The sequence below is a fragment of the Neltuma alba genome, unplaced genomic scaffold (assembly GCF_004799145.2).
Source record: "Neltuma alba isolate B1F8T4 unplaced genomic scaffold, ASM479914v2 tig00001162_pilon, whole genome shotgun sequence".
In the NCBI taxonomy this organism is placed as follows: domain Eukaryota; kingdom Viridiplantae; phylum Streptophyta; class Magnoliopsida; order Fabales; family Fabaceae; genus Neltuma; species Neltuma alba.
The window spans coordinates 81,158-98,260 of NW_021632361.1; the positions used below are offsets into that span (position 1 = coordinate 81,158).

The 17,103-nt window shown below is 32.3% G+C and overlaps 1 protein-coding gene and 1 pseudogene across 1 annotated transcript; one reads left to right on the forward strand and one right to left on the reverse strand.

The window, feature by feature from the left end:
* Positions 1 to 360: 360 nt before the first annotated feature.
* Positions 361 to 10,299, reverse strand: LOC114752458 (probable LRR receptor-like serine/threonine-protein kinase At1g53430; annotated as a pseudogene).
* Positions 10,300 to 14,299: 4,000 nt separating this feature from the next.
* On the forward strand, positions 14,300 to 16,408 carry LOC114752466 (uncharacterized). Its single transcript, XM_028941213.1, has 3 exons — positions 14,300 to 15,283; positions 15,366 to 15,984; positions 16,074 to 16,408. Exons 1-3 carry the CDS (start codon positions 14,300 to 14,302, stop codon positions 16,406 to 16,408), a joined length of 1,938 nt encoding a protein of 645 aa, XP_028797046.1.
* Positions 16,409 to 17,103: the final 695 nt, after the last annotated feature.

The window sequence follows — 17,103 nt, forward strand, 5'->3', positions numbered from 1 at the left end:
CCCAACCTACATTTTGATCGAATCATACGGAGTTGGAATTCTTAAGAAGCCTACTAGATAAAAAGAAATATTTATGACATGAAGAGAAACAGAGGAATCAAACCACTAATTGAGCCACCTGTTACTTTAAATATTTTCTTCACACTTTCATATGAGAATGCAGAAGCAGCTAAGGTTTAACTACTATGATTACATTGTGATGATGCCCTATCCATTGCTTCAACCCTTTGCTTCACAGTTTCATGTGATTTTGATGTAGAAGAAGAACTAAAGGTTTGGCTATGGCTTTCATGAGATGATTATATCTCCAAGGCCTTGAATCTGGTAGCTTGTTGATCACTCTCCCAACATTTAATTGTTAGGGCTTAGATTGGCAACTTTCCTTCAAGCATGCAAACAACAGAGGACATGGATGGCCTTAGCGTTGGAGATGGGTTAGTACATAGGAGTGCTAGCTCCAGCATTTTCATGGCTTCTTGTGAGGAGTAGCTTGAACCAAGACTTGGATCCACCAATTCAAGAAGGTTTCCTTGCTCTTGAAGAACATAGGCCTTCAATTACATAAAAGTATGCAATTATTAGAAATTCAATCAAACCATTAGTTTTATGAAGAATATTGAATGTCACTAATGCTAAGCATAAGAACAGTAACTAACCCAATCAAGAAGATAAACAAATTCCTCTTTTGGCCTATAACTTGTGTTGCTTTTTCCACTAACAATTTCTAAAGCAACAACTCCAAAACTATAAATATCTGCTTTCTCAGTTAAGTATCCTCGCATTACATATTCAGGAGCCATATAGCTGCTAGTAAAAAAACATGTAATGTTAATAATCAAGTTATAAAACAAAGCTTGTGCAAGGAAAGCCTAAGAAGAAAAAACCTATTAATATTATTACTAAACCAAGTATAACAATTATATTGATCTAGTAAAAAAGATGTAGTAGAATATATACTGACGTTGTTCCTGCTATTCTTGTACTTATATGAGTATTGTCACCTACATCAAGCTTGGCTAATCCAAAATCTGAGATCTTAGCATTCAAATCTTTATCAAGTAAGACATTTGTTGCCTTAATATCCCTATGCACAATTTTCAACTTTGATTCTTCGTGAAGATAAGCTAATCCTCTTGCTATCCCTACACATATCTTCATTCTTGTAGGCCAGTTCAAGTGTATCTTTTGTCCTTCACCACCTAACATTAATATCATCAAAGGTATCTCAATTAAGAACATATTACTATCGAGTCATTCAGTAAAAATTAAATATTTGTAGAAGTTGTTTCAAATGATTAAATATATTTGAATTAGGAAAAAAAAGCCTAAAATACGGTATGTAAAATTTGTCTTTTAAAAAAATAAATATATAACTAAAAGTTGTTGGCCAATAATATAAGCATGATTTTACATAGCGATGTAATACTGTAACATACATATAATAAAAGTATGTATATCAAAACAATTTTATGTGTTTATACTCAATCAATTTTATCTTTTCCTTATAAAACTCCATAGATGGTAATTTTTTATTGTAAAAAAAAAGTGAAGTTCTTACCAAAAAGAGCACTAGCAAGACTGTTGTTCTCTATGTACTCATATATCAGCAACAATTGATTTCCTTCAACACAATATCCATAAAAGTTTACAAGGTTTAGGTGTTGCAAAGCAGATATCATTCCAATTTCATTAACAAATTCACGACTCCCTTGCTTTGATTTAGAGGAAAGTTGTTTCACAGCTATGACAACACGATTTGATAGCGTAACCTGCAATTCAAGTTACCTTTTAGTCTTAATTTTCATAATTTTTCTTAAGCAAAATGAATATGTTTGTTTATAAGTGTATTCAATCATGTAATCTTGGTCAATGATAAATATGATATAGTAAAAATTACCTTGTACACTGGTCCGAAACCTCCTTCACCAATCTTATTTTTTGGGGCAAAGTTATTAGTGGCATCTTTGATTTGTTTTAAAGAGAAATAACCTGTTTTTAGATATAAAAGTTCTGCATCAAGAATAAAAGTTGTATAAATACAAAGAAAAATAGATTGAAATTACAAGAAACTTGGAAATAATTACATATATGCAAAAATCATTATTTATCCATTTGACTTGCATGATAGAATTCAAGCATAAGAAAAATTATTTTTTTCTCACTATGTTATACCAAATTATCAATAGATATGCTAGCTTTGTTGATTTTGATTTTGATTTTGATCTTATGTTTGTCTTTTGAACAGCTGCCACCTAGTAAGCCCATTTTTCAAAGGATGAATATTATTACTATTAGTATGATAAGAAACATGCATGATCCAACTACAATTCCAGCAATGGCTCCACGAGAAATCCAAGGAATTTTGAAATCTACATGACAAAAAAGTAGTAATGGTTATGATTCATATCAAAGTCAAAATCATCATCTTTTAGCTTAAGCTAGAAAGAGTGTGAACCAATATATATGAGATTTGACTTACTTGGGGTGACTGAAATAGCAGATATAAGAGGTCCATATACACCATTAGCATTATAAGGAACATAAGTAGTTCCTTTTCTAGCCTAGTATAAATAAATCTCCAAGGTGTTATTATTAACATCAACATTAAATTCCTTGACAATGCCCTTACCAACGCCACCAGCTTCCCTCATAATGTCAAAATCATGCAAATAGTTCCTACCCTGTCAAGATCTACATACAAAAGTTTACCTTTCAGAGCTTTTGTTAACGTACATAGTGAAAACAGTTGAAAGCATGTTAAATCATTATATATAGTAACAGTCCTTGTCTTTATAATGAGAAATTCTTGCATACTCCTTGAGCGTCACATAATCCATGCTCTATCGATGAAAATGCTCCAGGTGTCCCTTTTTATGGATCCCACAAATTTCTATCATAATGGGTCATGGAGGGAGAAAAATAATCAAGAGAAATTTACGGGATACACTTGGAATATTTTCATTGGAGAGAGTACTGATGACGTGGCATTCCAACGGTATGTAAGTATTTCTCACTTATAGTTAGCCATTTAGCCACCCATTAAAGAGATACATAACCATAGTTGTGAGCTCACTTGATATTGACACATCCCACAATATTTATTTCTCTTCAACTGTATGGCTTCATGGGTGGAGAGTCTTATTTTCTCACTATTCATGGAATTCTCTAATAACAAGAAAGTAATTTAAATTCAACATAATGAGACTCACTTGGATTGAAACATCAAATATGCGCCTTCTAGTGTGATGGAAATTATAGTCATAAGAATACATAATCTCAGCAAAATACAGCTTGACATTGTAATTTCCATTAATCATACAGAGGCCATGGTACTTAAGAGACACAAGGGAAATGCGAGCTGTTTGGTAAAAGTTAGGACCAATAATGTTGAGGGGAAAATTGTTTGTTGCTGTGTACTTATTATTGTAATCTATTGCTCCTATGCTGCTATAAGCCCATTATCTTCACTGGCAAAAAAGTATGAGATACCCTCAGGATCGCCATCTCCTTCATATTTATTCCCCTCATATTCAATCTTTTGTCCTCCACAGTTTATGAACAATGAATGGTCTGCACATAAGGACAACCTCATCAAAAATCACCTCTATAAGAGAATCCAAATGATTAAATTCATGAGATCATGATCTCTCTCTATATATATAAATATATATTGTCATATGATATTGATAGTCATTTTACCATTACATTCACTAAAATCTACATTATTTAGTTAAAACTCTTGAAAAGGTTTGTGATGGGAAAATAAAATACAACTAAAAAAAGATAACATCTTGGAAAACTCTGAAATAAGCAAGAAGACACTCACACTTGGGTTTTCCTCCACAAGGAAGGCCATTTTTTAAGCAAGTACGCCTACAAGATGAATAAAAGTCACAAAACATGAATCAAAAGCATTTAGAATGAGTGAAACAAGAGTTATAAGTATAATCTTATGAGGTATTTGCTGAAGATGATAGACTTGAACCCAAGTTTCTGTATAACCGAAAAAAGAAAAAGCCTTACAGTTGTTGCATAATGTCTTAAAGAATAAGAAAAAAGTAGTTTGGAGTTGAAGGATAGGAGCTCACATTTTTTTATACTTACAACGAGGCATAATAGTCTCCGAAAAATTGTTGTAAGATAAATCATTGCAATAAAAAGTAGTGTGAAATTACACATGTAAGTTTTTCCCCTGTTTTATATGTGTGTGTGTATATATTATTAGATAAAGTTTAGATGAGTTGGTTCGCTGGGCTCTTCTTCTTGTTATATTGCATGCTGTTTTATTGCTGTTGGGACTTATATTCCTTCCCTGAGATTTCATAACAGTTCTCCCAAATTTTTTCATATGTCAAAGCTCAAATCAAAATGACATTATGCAAAGAGGATTAATTAAAAATGATAAGAGATTTAAAGGCCAAAGATGTTTTTGTCAATAAGATTTATGATAATTAATTTCAAATAGTAATGTATTGGACTATATGTAGTAATGACAAATAAAATTAAAATAAAAAAATTTTTACTAACAAAGAATCAAAATTGTCTCCCTGTTGCACTATCCAATCAGGAAATTTTCCTGTCAGAGAATTTTCAGTTAGAATCCTACATACATAATTAATAAAGATCCATTAAAAAAGAGTAATTAAAGTCCAGGGAAAAAAAACACAAGTTATGTACATGTGTAGAATGCTCCCTTACACATAATTTAGGGAACTTATACTATTTGGGATTCCACCAATCAACTTGTTAAAGCTCAAATCTTTGTAATTAATACACAGGGCCACAAATATTGCTTCATAAAAATAACTGAAAAATAATATTGCTGGTAATTAATAGTCCACAATAAAAGTAAGTAGCCCTAAATTAGGAATTAGGTTGTCAATTAACCATTAAATTAGGAATATTGTTTGAGGATGAAGCAACTTACACTCTCTCTAAAGTTTCTATATACTTTGGAATGTAGCCATGGATGGAGCAATTTCTCAGCACCCTGAGAGAAAATCAAAGCATGAAAATTCATTGAGAATATATATATAGCTCATTTTTTATAAACAAATGTTCACCGCACTATTAAATTCTCAACTTACAGATATTTCAAGGAAGTCAATTTCTCCAGATTAGGAAATCCCATTATTGCTGGGCCGTGAAAATCAGATATTCTCTTGAATTAAAAATTAGATACAAAACAATATCAATAATCATCAAACAGTGTGCAGATATGAATTACAAAGGAACAAGTACTCACAAATATTGCAAGTTTGCTAAATGAGATATGGTTGTAGGAATGGGGCCTTCCATGGACGTTCCCTGCAAATTCCTGCCCAAATAAAAAAAAGTAGTGTAAAACAATACTTTTGAAATTAAAGGAAATACTTTAAAAAGCCTAGTCCACATAGTTTTTTTATTTGTTTGGATTAATTTTAATTGCAAAATTTAAAATTATTGCATTATTTTATTTTATTTATTTACTTACTTAGCTTGGACTAACATACATACTCATATCTCGGTTCAATTTTGTTCCTTATTTTCACTCTATGAATATCTCCCATATAGATAATTTTTTTTTCTCTCATCTATTGCTATTGAGAATTTAACTAGTTATTAAAAACTAATTATTTTATACATTACACAACCTCCCATCCTTTTCTATGTTACACAATTTTTTTTGGAGAATTATTTGAAGTCCTAAAAAAATAATTACTAATAAATTCAAATGACAAGAGATCAACATAAACCTATAGTCGTTTTCTACTAAATCTTGTCACTACATATTGCTTACTTGTTATTGTCTGAATTTACAATTTTTTTTATTGGAGTCCTATAATAATTCTCCCTTCTTTCTTTGTCCAACAATTTTCAAAAAATTAAATAGAACAATATAATGGAATAGTGGAGTAAATGAAAATAAAAGCACGAAATTTCATTGAGCATATTAAGTTTGATACATTAGGTTCGTAAAGTGGTATCTTATTCAAAAGGAAAGCATCTTATTTAAAAGGAAAGCATTATGATGCAGAGTATATTAGACTCACATGACTTTGAGTTGGGTCCAGTTCCCAATAAAATTGGGTAATTTTCCTGATATATTGGTCCCAGCTAACTCACTACAAAAATATTAGGAGAGAAATTTTAGAATTTAAAACAAATCAACACAACGTCAAAAATAAAATATAATGAAATGACTAAATCATATTATGCCACTCACATTTGTTCTAGTTTTTTCAGATTACCAAAACTTTTAGGTATTGCCCCCAAAAAGTTATTTCCAGCAAGATCCCTACAAGTTCCAAATCCTTACAAACAAATAACACATCTAAAAGCAATATGAAAAATTATCTATAACAGGACTAATGTGGTAGTGACAATGCAACTAATAAGATAAAAGAAAATTATTTGCACTTGAAATAATATTCTTACAAGTCGCGTAGCCACGTCAATTTTCTGAGACTAGAAGGAAGAGTTCCTTCCATTAGATTATCTCTCAACCATCTGCAGAAAGTAGCAAAACCATAAAATTATTTCCCAATGCAACAATAAGTTTTTAAAAACTCAAAGTGTAATGATTTATACTTACAAAAACTCTAAAGTTGTAATTTCACCAATTTCTTCTGGAATTGAACCACTGAATGTGTTACCCGAAAGGTGTCTAAGACGTGTGTTTAAGAGATGAATAATGCATATGGTCAAATAATCCGAGCTTGTATAGATGCATGCATGAATAACATACATGCATATACACACACACACATTCACAGCTCTTTGATCACTTACAACAGAACAAGAGAGGAGAGATTAACAAAGCTCCTTGGGATTGGTCCATTCAGATAATTATAAGACAAATCACTGTGCCGCATATAAAAGTTGCATTTCAGATAACAAATTCCCACATTTCAACTAAGCATATAAATACATATATATATATATATATATATATCTAAGCTATTATAAACCAATAATTGAACTAAAAAATTTCATTACTTACAATTCTTGCAAATGGCTAAGTAATCTAAATTCACTTGGTAAAAATCTAGAAAGATTAAAACCCCTCGTAGTGCTGTCATAAAAAGAAAACACATCACTAAAACTATTTACATAGAGCTAAAATAAAATAAGTTATCTTATAATTAGCACTAATATGTTGGCAGGAAAAAAAAAATAGCACCAATATGCATGTGAATATTAATTTTATTGCAAAGAAGAGCCAGACCAAACTTATTCTAAATATCATATAGAAATGTATCTCAAAATCAAATCAACTAGTTTTAAATAAAGAAAGGAACAAAAAGTAAGAAAGAAAACTTTTCAACATTATTTGAAACTCATTGAACACAGCTCAATTTAGATTGGAGCTTGATTTGTACCCAAATTGAAAGGGTTACATTGTAACCATATACACAGATACACTTACATATTTGTGACACGAGAAACTTTTCCATTCAAGAAACTGCAATTGCACGTTACATCCCTTTTGATGCCGTCATTTGTCTCATTTCCAAAGCGTCCATCGATGCAAGAACGTGGGGTTGCATTCCAATTCAAGTTCTCTATCTTCGATGATATTGTTTCTAAAACTTTCACTGCATCAAACAAAATTCATGTTTTTCAAAAATTAAAAAATTAAAAAATTAAAATCATGCACCATAAAGTAAGAACCTCAACATCTATATTTTCTGTTCATATACATCCGTAAACCTTTTCTATATAAAGAAATTTCAAAGTACTTGCCGTGGCCCACTGTGTTTAATTTTGACACGCATTCATATTGATGAACTCCTCTAACTTATGGATCATGCAAAGCTGGGTCAAATTCAATTTAAAACACTAATAAAGGCTTAGCCCATAGCGTAGCCCATAAATTCAAGTTGTAGTAAATATATATCTAAGTTTTTTTTTATTTATTCTTATACTGATTAAGAAATGTCTTCTAATCCAGAACAGCATCGGTAATGCCCAAAAATTACGTTTTCCCTAATAAGCACATCGGAAAGTAAACATAAAATTTTTTTTTAATAGGTTAAAATACACAAAACTTCCTAAACGTTATGTTAGTTGCGCATCACCTCCCTAACCTTTAAAAATTTAAACTAATGACCTAGATATGTCATGTTCTGACTATCAATTTCCCTACTATTAAAAGTAACGGTTTCTGTCATGCCATATTTTTCTTATTATTTGCCATTTCATTTTAAAAAAACAGTTGGTATTTGACATGTAATTTTATATACTAAAAATACAACATACTTAAAAAAATTAAAATATTTATTTCACTATGTCTTTTTAAAATAAAAAAGGTAGAAAATGCTTAAAAGATTTATCTCGAATGCCAAATATTATTTTTTAAATGAAATGATATATAATAAAAATTATAAAAAAATTTGTGATATGTCAAAAAGCGTTAACTTTAACCGTAATTTTAATAGTAGGGGAGTTGAGATTCAAAACATAAAATATCAGAGTTCTTAAATTAAACTCTTAAAAGTTAGGGAGATGATGTGCAACTGACTCACATTTAAAAGGGGTTTTTACATATTTTAGCCTATTTAATATATAATGACATAATTGATTAATTTATCATTTTTATAACTGTGGTTTACAGGTTTTCAAATTATTAATTAAAACATAGCTTTTATTTTCTTTTTATAATGATATATCTCAATGTATAAAAACTATTAAAATGATTAATATAATTTTTCAGAAATTCTTTGGTTTATTTTATTTAAAAAAAGAAAGATTGACAAACGACTACTAACACATTTTATAGATTATAAGTACGAGGAGACTGCACCGAAAACAATACATAGCAATAGCAAGAAAAGTCAAAATGAATTGGGTGTTATGGAAATTAAAGTAGACGAGTTTAAATTAAAGTAGATTGTTCATATTTATTTCAGTTTCATGGGTGTGAGGACTAAATTATTCAGAAATCATAACAATCATATAAACTAAGCTAATAAGATATTTTGTATTAATACATGACAAGTAATTGATAAAACATGATTTTCTATCATATTCTGTGCATGTAAAAGAGATTACTAAGGGGGTGTTTGGATAACCTCAAACCATGGTTTGGAGATAGCTTCTGGAGAATAGATTCTGGAGAGAATAGATTTTGAAAGAATAGCTTTTTTGAAAAAGTGATTCTGATAAAGTGAGAGTGTTTTGATAGTTGTTGTCAGAAGTGCTTTTTTATATGTAAAAATTACTAAAAATGACATAAGTTTAAATGATAATTACATATAAGATATATTTCATAATATATGTTTATTTGAAGTAAATAAAAAATATTAATAAAAAAATTAATACGTATATATATTAATAAAATAAATAAATATGTTATTTTACAAAATAATTTAATAAAATAATTAAACATGTATATATATTAATAAATAATATATATTAATAAAATAATTAAAATTAAAACGTATATATATTAATAAAATAATTAAATATGTTTTTCGTAAAATAATTTATTTTGCCAACCAAAAAATATGATTATTTAATTCAATTTAATTAATGCACGAGAAGTTTGAATGCTTCGGAGCCGTTGTTGATGAAAAGAAAAGTCCAACGTGTGGGGGCCACTCAATTCAATATATAGTATAGAATAAAAAGCGGGTCGCGTGCTGCTTCAGCTGAAACCAAGGTTTCAAGCTCAAAACCATGGTTTTAAAAAAAAAGGGGTGTTTGGCAAATTTTTTGCCAAACCATGGTTTGGCAAAAAAACCCAAACACCCCCTAAGCTTTATTCATCTACCCAGCTTGCCTAAAAAATTTTAGATCTGATTTATATCTATTAATAATATAGGAATTTTAATAAATCGCATTCCTTATACCAAAAAGAAAAATATTATTATTGATTACTTAGTTCTTTGAATTCAATATTAGCATAAAATTAAAGCAGTGGCAAATAAATGAATAAAATAAAGTACTATAGTTTTCAACTCTTGGAATCTCGTTGATAAAAGGGGGGGCAGAGAAAGGAAGAAAGAAAACATTTGAATCAGTTTACTTAGTTCCCTCCATCAAGTCTAAAAAATTACGACAGTTTTTTTACCACTGCTTGCTCAAAAAGAGGAAAGGGTCAACCACCACGTTGACCCCTTTCTTTTGTGTAATTTTCTTTGAATAGTAAGAAAACATATGGAAAGGGAAGAAGATCATAACGCTAAGTAGAGTAATATAGTATATGCTAAGGAGTAAGAAAAACAGAAAGGGACTAATTAAGAAGAAAAACAAAAAGGGATTAATCAAGAAACCTTCATCTTCTGGTATGAGTTGAGCATTGGATCCATAGCCCATAAAAGCTGTCGAAGCAAAGCATCTAAAAACAAAAAGATATAAAAGTTTAGAAATTGAGATCCCAAACTCCATTTTGGTTGTTGCAGTTTGAAGAAAATAATTTCGTGAGAGCGAAGGAAGGAGGAGGAAGAAGCAGTTTGCAGAATCACACAGTAGCAAAGCGCAAGAGATGACAGAAGCTACGGATAATGCAGCATAAATAGAGGCAAGAAGAAAAGAAAAGCAAGTCAAGATTTCTACAAGTATTCTACTTTTTAGTCAATTAATAAAAGACGTTTCTCTTCTCTCAACAAGAAGTAATAAAGCTGTTGATTTTTTTGGTAGGATGTGGAACCCCGAAGATGTATCACAATGAGTGGCTGGTCTCTGTCCCATCCTCTTTAAGCATGTTTTTAGCCCTTGACTTGACCAAAGGAAGGGATCCCAAGGGTAGTGTACATGGTTCTTTTGGCTGACGTAGTCGGATTCTAATTATTTTTGTCTTGTTGTATTTTTTTATTTTCAGTATTTTGTTAGGTTGTATCTTAGTTTTTTTTGAGAGTTTATTTTGGCTTTTGGGCTATTAGTGTTTGTACTATTTTTTGATATTAATAAAATTGATTTTCTTGGCAAAAATAAAAATAAAAGGCATTGAACTACTGCAAGCCGCTTCATAGGTAATGTGATTTTTAGTATTATAATAATTGGATCTCTTATATTGATGAATCACTGATTAATGGTTTGATGTGATAAGATTATCATCAAATTTCCTGTTATTAAATTAAGATATTCTTTTTTTATATATTAAAATAATATAGACAAAAGCATAGCTTTAGCCATTAATTTTAGGCAAAATTTTAATTTGGTTTATTAATTTTATAAAATAGTTTTTTTTCAAACCTCCAATCCTCACATTATTTTGTTATTTTAAAAAGGTAAAAATGTACATTTGATCATATAATCTTATAGAGGTTCCGAATTCGTTCCTTAATTTTATAAAATGTCTTTTTAGTCTTCTAATTAATCCTAACACGTTGATTGCAAATAATTATTTTTTATCGATCATTATTATTTTAAAAGGTTAAATTTAACATGTGAGTATTTGTGAATGTTCTTGCTTTTATTAACATTTAAAATTATAATATCAATTTTTTTTCATTGAGATCAACACTAAAGAATTGATCGAAAAGAGAGATTTTAAAACTAAATTATTAAAATAGAATATTATGTAAAATTGAAGAAAAAAGATATACTTTTGTCAAAGAGAGATTTAAAAAAAAATAAAAAGCAAACAGATGACGATAATGATATTACCAACCAAAAAAGACAAAGGCAATCAGAAATCGAGAGCCAAGTGCTAACAGGGAGTGCGCCAAACTCTACCAAAAAATCATTGCTTTCCAAAAAGGGTTTGCATTGATTATAAAAAAGGATAATAACACTCTAAATTTAAATTTTTTTAATTTATAATTTTTGATAATAATAAATTTATTTTTGAAATCATAGTTATAAAATTATTTTTAGGGTTAGGTTTAATCTACTATTTAAAATATTTTTTTATACGCTCAACAAGCTAAAACTGAAAAATATTTTAAAGTGTTTGACACACATTCATTTAAGGAATTTTTTTTTTAAGAGTTAATGACAAAGGTAAGAATTGTTCCTAAAAAGATATTTTAAGAATGCAAATGCTTCTAAAAAAAATCAATACGTTAAAGGCAAATTGCGCCGCCAAACATTTTAGTATGCTGAAAGGTTAAAAGCACATGAAGTTGGATGAATAACAATATATTTTCAAATACTCTATGCATCTAAAATGATATTTTAAAGTACTGACTGCACCTTAATCTTTATTTTTATTTAGATTTCATAGTTATCAAAAGTAAAAATTGTTTTCAAAAAATCCCCAAAAAAGAAAAAAGAAAAAACGTAAAACATGAACTCCAAATTTAATCTCAATAATCCCACATTCATGATATGTAGCACATGCTCATTAATCATGACTCATGCCGGTGAATGGTTTTATCATATTTATTGCCTGTATAATTTACTTTTCCAATGGTTTTGTCTTCCTTTGCTAGTTGGTTAAAATACAAAAATGGCAAAAAATTATTTAAAGAAATACAATGATTTTTTTAGTGAAATTAAATTAAACTGTAAAATAATATAGAGCCCCGCATGTGCCTTTCAAGATATTAAAATTGAACAAGTTGTTGAATTGGTCAAAGCAGTGATTCAATGATCAAAGGTCGGGACAGCTGGTCATGGCCATTATTCATAGGTGGGAACATTATGTGGCGGTGGAGGTTGACGTTATTGAATTTAATACTGCTCAGCAAGGGGAGTTACGATGGTGCCAACTGCCAACCACCTTTACACAGGATTAAAGTTAACGTCGATGGTACAGTAAGTTCGTCCACATCAAAAGCAGGGCTAAGGGATCATGAGGGCAACTGGGTGGCTGGTTTTTCTCAGCCTCTGAGAAGGTGCACAGTAACAGAAGCAGAACAATGGGTCATGTTAAAAGGTCTCAACCTGGAGGGAGATATGGGTTTTAAAAAGGTTATTGTTGAAACTGATGCAAAAAATCTGGTAGACTTGTTGCTGACTAATAGTAATGAAAATTGCTGCAGCTTATTGATTAGTCAGATCAAGAAGCTTGTGAGAGCTCGAGGAATTCTTACGTGCACTGGGATTGCCACATAACTTGTGCTCTAACTAATGGAAATCCTTCAAATCACATGGTGGGACACAGTCTTTTGCAGTCTTTTATAAACACAAGTTATTATAAGCAAATGTTTGTCATTGAAGTTTAAAAAGGCCTAACAGGATATTTTATTTAGTTTGGTTCCTTTTATCAAAGTTTTCTTACAATTTTCACACGTCTTTTTTTTTTGTCAAATAGTTTTCACATGTCAACATAAAATAAACCATCAAAAAGAAGGGAATTTTAAAAACTTGAGAAAGAATTTAAACGTTGGGTTGTAAAATACTATTTTGATTTTTAATATAAGATCTAGTTAACTAACTTGAATAGACTAAGGAAACTAGTTAAGTTAGTTATTTGTAATAAATTTGTGTTGTCTTTTTTAAAATATCATTGCTAATCAAGTATATTAACTAGAACTATTATTATTACAATGATTATCTTAGAAAAAATAGATAAATATGAGAAACAAAGTAGATTAGGATCTTATATTTAGAACCAAAATAAAATTCAAACAAACTCTTATATTAAATACTAGAAGTAGTGTAAATTATGTATCCAAAATATTTTAAAATTTAAATTTTTATATAATTATTTTAGAATTTTTGATTTGGAAAAGCAACACTATTATTTAAATGGAAGGTTAAATAAAATTGAAAAAAAAAGAAGACATAGAGAGAGGGAGGGGGGAGAATGTGCGAGGGCATACGAAAATAAAATAAAGAGATAAAATTTAAAGTGGGCGGAAGAAGTTTTATTGGGAAGAGAGAGAAAATTAAATCAAAAAGAGAGAGAGGGAGTTGAGAGTCAAAAGAGAGAGAGCGCGTGTAGAAGGAAAAAGGACATAAAAGACTGCAACAGGCATGGGTCCCACCATGTGATTTGGAGGATTTCTATTAGTCAGAATACAAGCTACGTGGCACTTCTAGTGCATGTAAGAATTCCTCAGAGAGCCCAATGGATCTTACTGGTGAAGCACATACCTAGAGAGCAAAATAGGCTTGCTGATGCGTTGGCTAAACAAGGTTTTGCAGTAAACGATGAGAGAGAGAGAGCGAAGCTTAGAGAGAGAGGCGCTGAGTTTTCCATGGTATCACCTGAGACCCCACCACGGAATCAACCCCCGGACCGTCATTTGGATGGAGCGGAGGCACCGATGGATGGATTACAATATCAACCGAGCACAAATATGATAGAAGGAACTGGGAAAGCACTGACAATGACGACAGAAGGAACAGAGGAAACAAGAGGGAAACAACCAAGAACTGAAGGAAGTTTCTCAGGGGAAATCTCTCTGCAACCAAGAGAAGAAGCATGGATGGTTGGGATGACGAAATTAGTTCTCCGACAAGGAAAAATGCTATCTCTTATAGAGATATTCTGAAACCCAAAAACAAGACAGAAGAACAGAAAAACAGGGTAAAGGACCAAGAGGAACCGTGGGACAGAAACCTCCTGTATTATGAAGATGAGGAACTAACGAAAGGGGTCAAAATAGTTGACACGGAGAAGGGACCACAGATAGAATTCTTAGAAGAAGAAAAAAGAAGATTGGCAAAAAAATGGGAGAATACACTGATCATTAAATTGCTAGGTGGCTCCACAGGATTTATGCAGTTACAAAGGAAAGTTCAACTTATGTGGGGTAAGGCAGGAAAGGTGGAACTCAATGTCATCGGAAATGGCTACATGACCGCAACTTTCCAGGATCTAGACGATTACTACCTAGCATTAGAAGGGGGGTCATGGCTCATACAGAATCATTATCTGACAGTCCAAACATGGAAAAGCAACTTCAAGGTGCGGAACGAGAAAATACAAAAAGTCACCGTCTGGGTGAGGCTGCCAGGTTTACTAGGAGATTATTACGACCGAAAGTTCTTCTATAATTTGGGCAACAAAATCGGGACAGCAATCAAAGTTGACGAGATGACTCTCACTCGGGCTCGAACAATGTACGCTCGAATGTGTGTAGAGGTGGACCTGAATGCTCCTTTGCTGCCATCATACTCAGTAGATGGAAATGAGTTAAAAATTGAATATGAATGCCTCCAACAGATTTGCTTCTTCTGCGGAAAATTCGGCCACTCTTCTGAACACTGCCCTCTGAAAAAACAACCAGAACAATCAGAAGCAAACCAAAATGAGAGGCAGAATGAACAGGATGGAGAGATTAATCGAAGACATGGGACTACTGGAGAAAAACCGGCAACCGTATACGGTGGTTGGATGGTGGTGCAAAACTCGAGAAGAGGGAGAAGAAACCTGACAACAGATAGAAAAGCAGGACAGCAGCAGGTAAAAGGTGTCAGACCAAATTTGACAATAGGAGAGACATCGAGATACTCACTATTGGAGGCAGAGGAAGACATAGAAACAGGGGGGCAAGACAGTTGATAATGACAGGAAACCTCTACAAGAAATCACCAACACTGCTGCAGTGGAAAAAAGTGGTAGAAAGGAGGACAAAGTACAAGAGCAGAAAAAAGCAAATGAGAAGAAGAAACAAGCACTAAAAGAGAAAAAGTCGTCCGAAAAAGCTTGTGCAACATTGAAAATAGATGGTGACCAGAAAGAAGGAGGAACCTCCCAGAGGCTGAGAAGTGACAGCGAGAGGAGAAAGCAAGGGGCTGAAAAGACGAGGACACCAGCGAGAGATGAAAAAGAGAAAGAAAGAGAAGCAAACTTGGGTCAAATTCAAGACCAAACTAATGGACCTAGGGAGAAAGGAGCGAGACCACCAGTTGAGACACAAAAAATAAACATAATGGGCCAACTTGGGGAAGCCCAAACTGTACCTAAAACTCCGAAAGGAATGCAAGTTGAAGATATTATTATGGATAGTTCTTTAGAAAATCCCCCAGTCAGTGTGGGCCCGAACATGGCGTTGGAGGATGACAAACCACCAGAACCAATGGAGACTAAGGAATTAATGGGCCTATCAGAAGTGGAGGAAACTTTCTACCACCAAGCAGAAGACCCCGAGAGCCAACAGGGAGGTACACAAGGACACATGGAGGGACTAACCAATGACACAAGATGTTAGTGTTAGTTCTCTCCCCTGCTTATTTGTTTTTAATGATAATAGTCTGGAACGCTAGAGGAGCAGCCGGAAGTGATTTTGGTCATGCTATGAAAGATATGAAAAGGAGACTAAAGCCTTCTTTAGTAGTTTTAGTAGAAACTAGATGCAGTGGAATAAATGCTCAGAAAGTTATTAAAAGAATGGGTTTCAAATATCAGGAGATAGTAGAGGCAACTGGAATGTCTGGAGGTATATGGATATTATGGGATGATGAAAATATCACGCTAAGAGTCCTAGAAAAGCATCACCAATTCCTGCATTGTGAGGTGAATGGCCTAAAAGGAAGTGAGTGGCTCTTCACAGCAGTTTATGCTAGTCCTCGAGCAGCTAAGAGATAGGCACTCTGGGAGGCGCTAAAATCCCTGTCAAGACACATTAATCACCCATGGCTCCTTGCAGGTGATTTTAATGATATTAAATCCTCAATAGAGCAAAGGGGAGGAAACAAAGTGAATGAAAGGAAATGCAAGAAATTCTGCTCTAACATGAATGATTGCAAGCTGATTGACTTGGGGACAGAGGGACCAAAGTACACGTGGAGGGGACCCATAACACACCATGCTACTAGACTTTACAAAAAACTTGACAGGGCTTTATGTAATGTTGAATGGAGAAACAGATTTGATGAAGCAACGGTCAGAGTGGGAACTAGGTTACAATCTGACCACCACCCCCTTCTGATCAAACTCATGTCAGAGGCACATAACCAACGAGCCAGGCCTTTTAGATTTGAAGTTGCCTGGATCAAACATAAAAACTTCAAGCCAATGCTCAGGAATAAATGGGTTGGAACTTCAAACATCAGAGCTGAGTTGCGAAATTTAAAAGAACATCTTGTGGAATGGAATACAAATGTCTTCGGGCACATTGCCCAAAGGAAAAGGAGGCTCTTGAATCGAATCGAAGGTATATAGAAAGCAATGCAGGAGCAACCTAGCATCCAGCTAGAGGAACTTGAAGAAAGGCTTAGAGAAGAACTGAGGGCAGTTTTGGTGCAAGAAGAAATTCTTTGGTTTCAAAAAGCAAGAACCAA

What these genes read in the sequence shown, in the direction of transcription:
- LOC114752466 (XM_028941213.1), top strand. Translation starts at nt 14,300, where the DNA reads ATGGATGGTTGGGATGACGAAATTAGTTCTCCGACAAGGAAAAATGCT. An exon ending in GAAAAGCAGGACAGCAGCAG is followed by an intron (nt 15,284 to 15,365) that starts GTAAAAGGTGTC and finishes ACATAGAAACAG; the next exon opens with GGGGGCAAGACAGTTGATAA. An exon ending in CCCCGAGAGCCAACAGGGAG is followed by an intron (nt 15,985 to 16,073) that starts GTACACAAGGAC and finishes TAATGATAATAG; the next exon opens with TCTGGAACGCTAGAGGAGCA.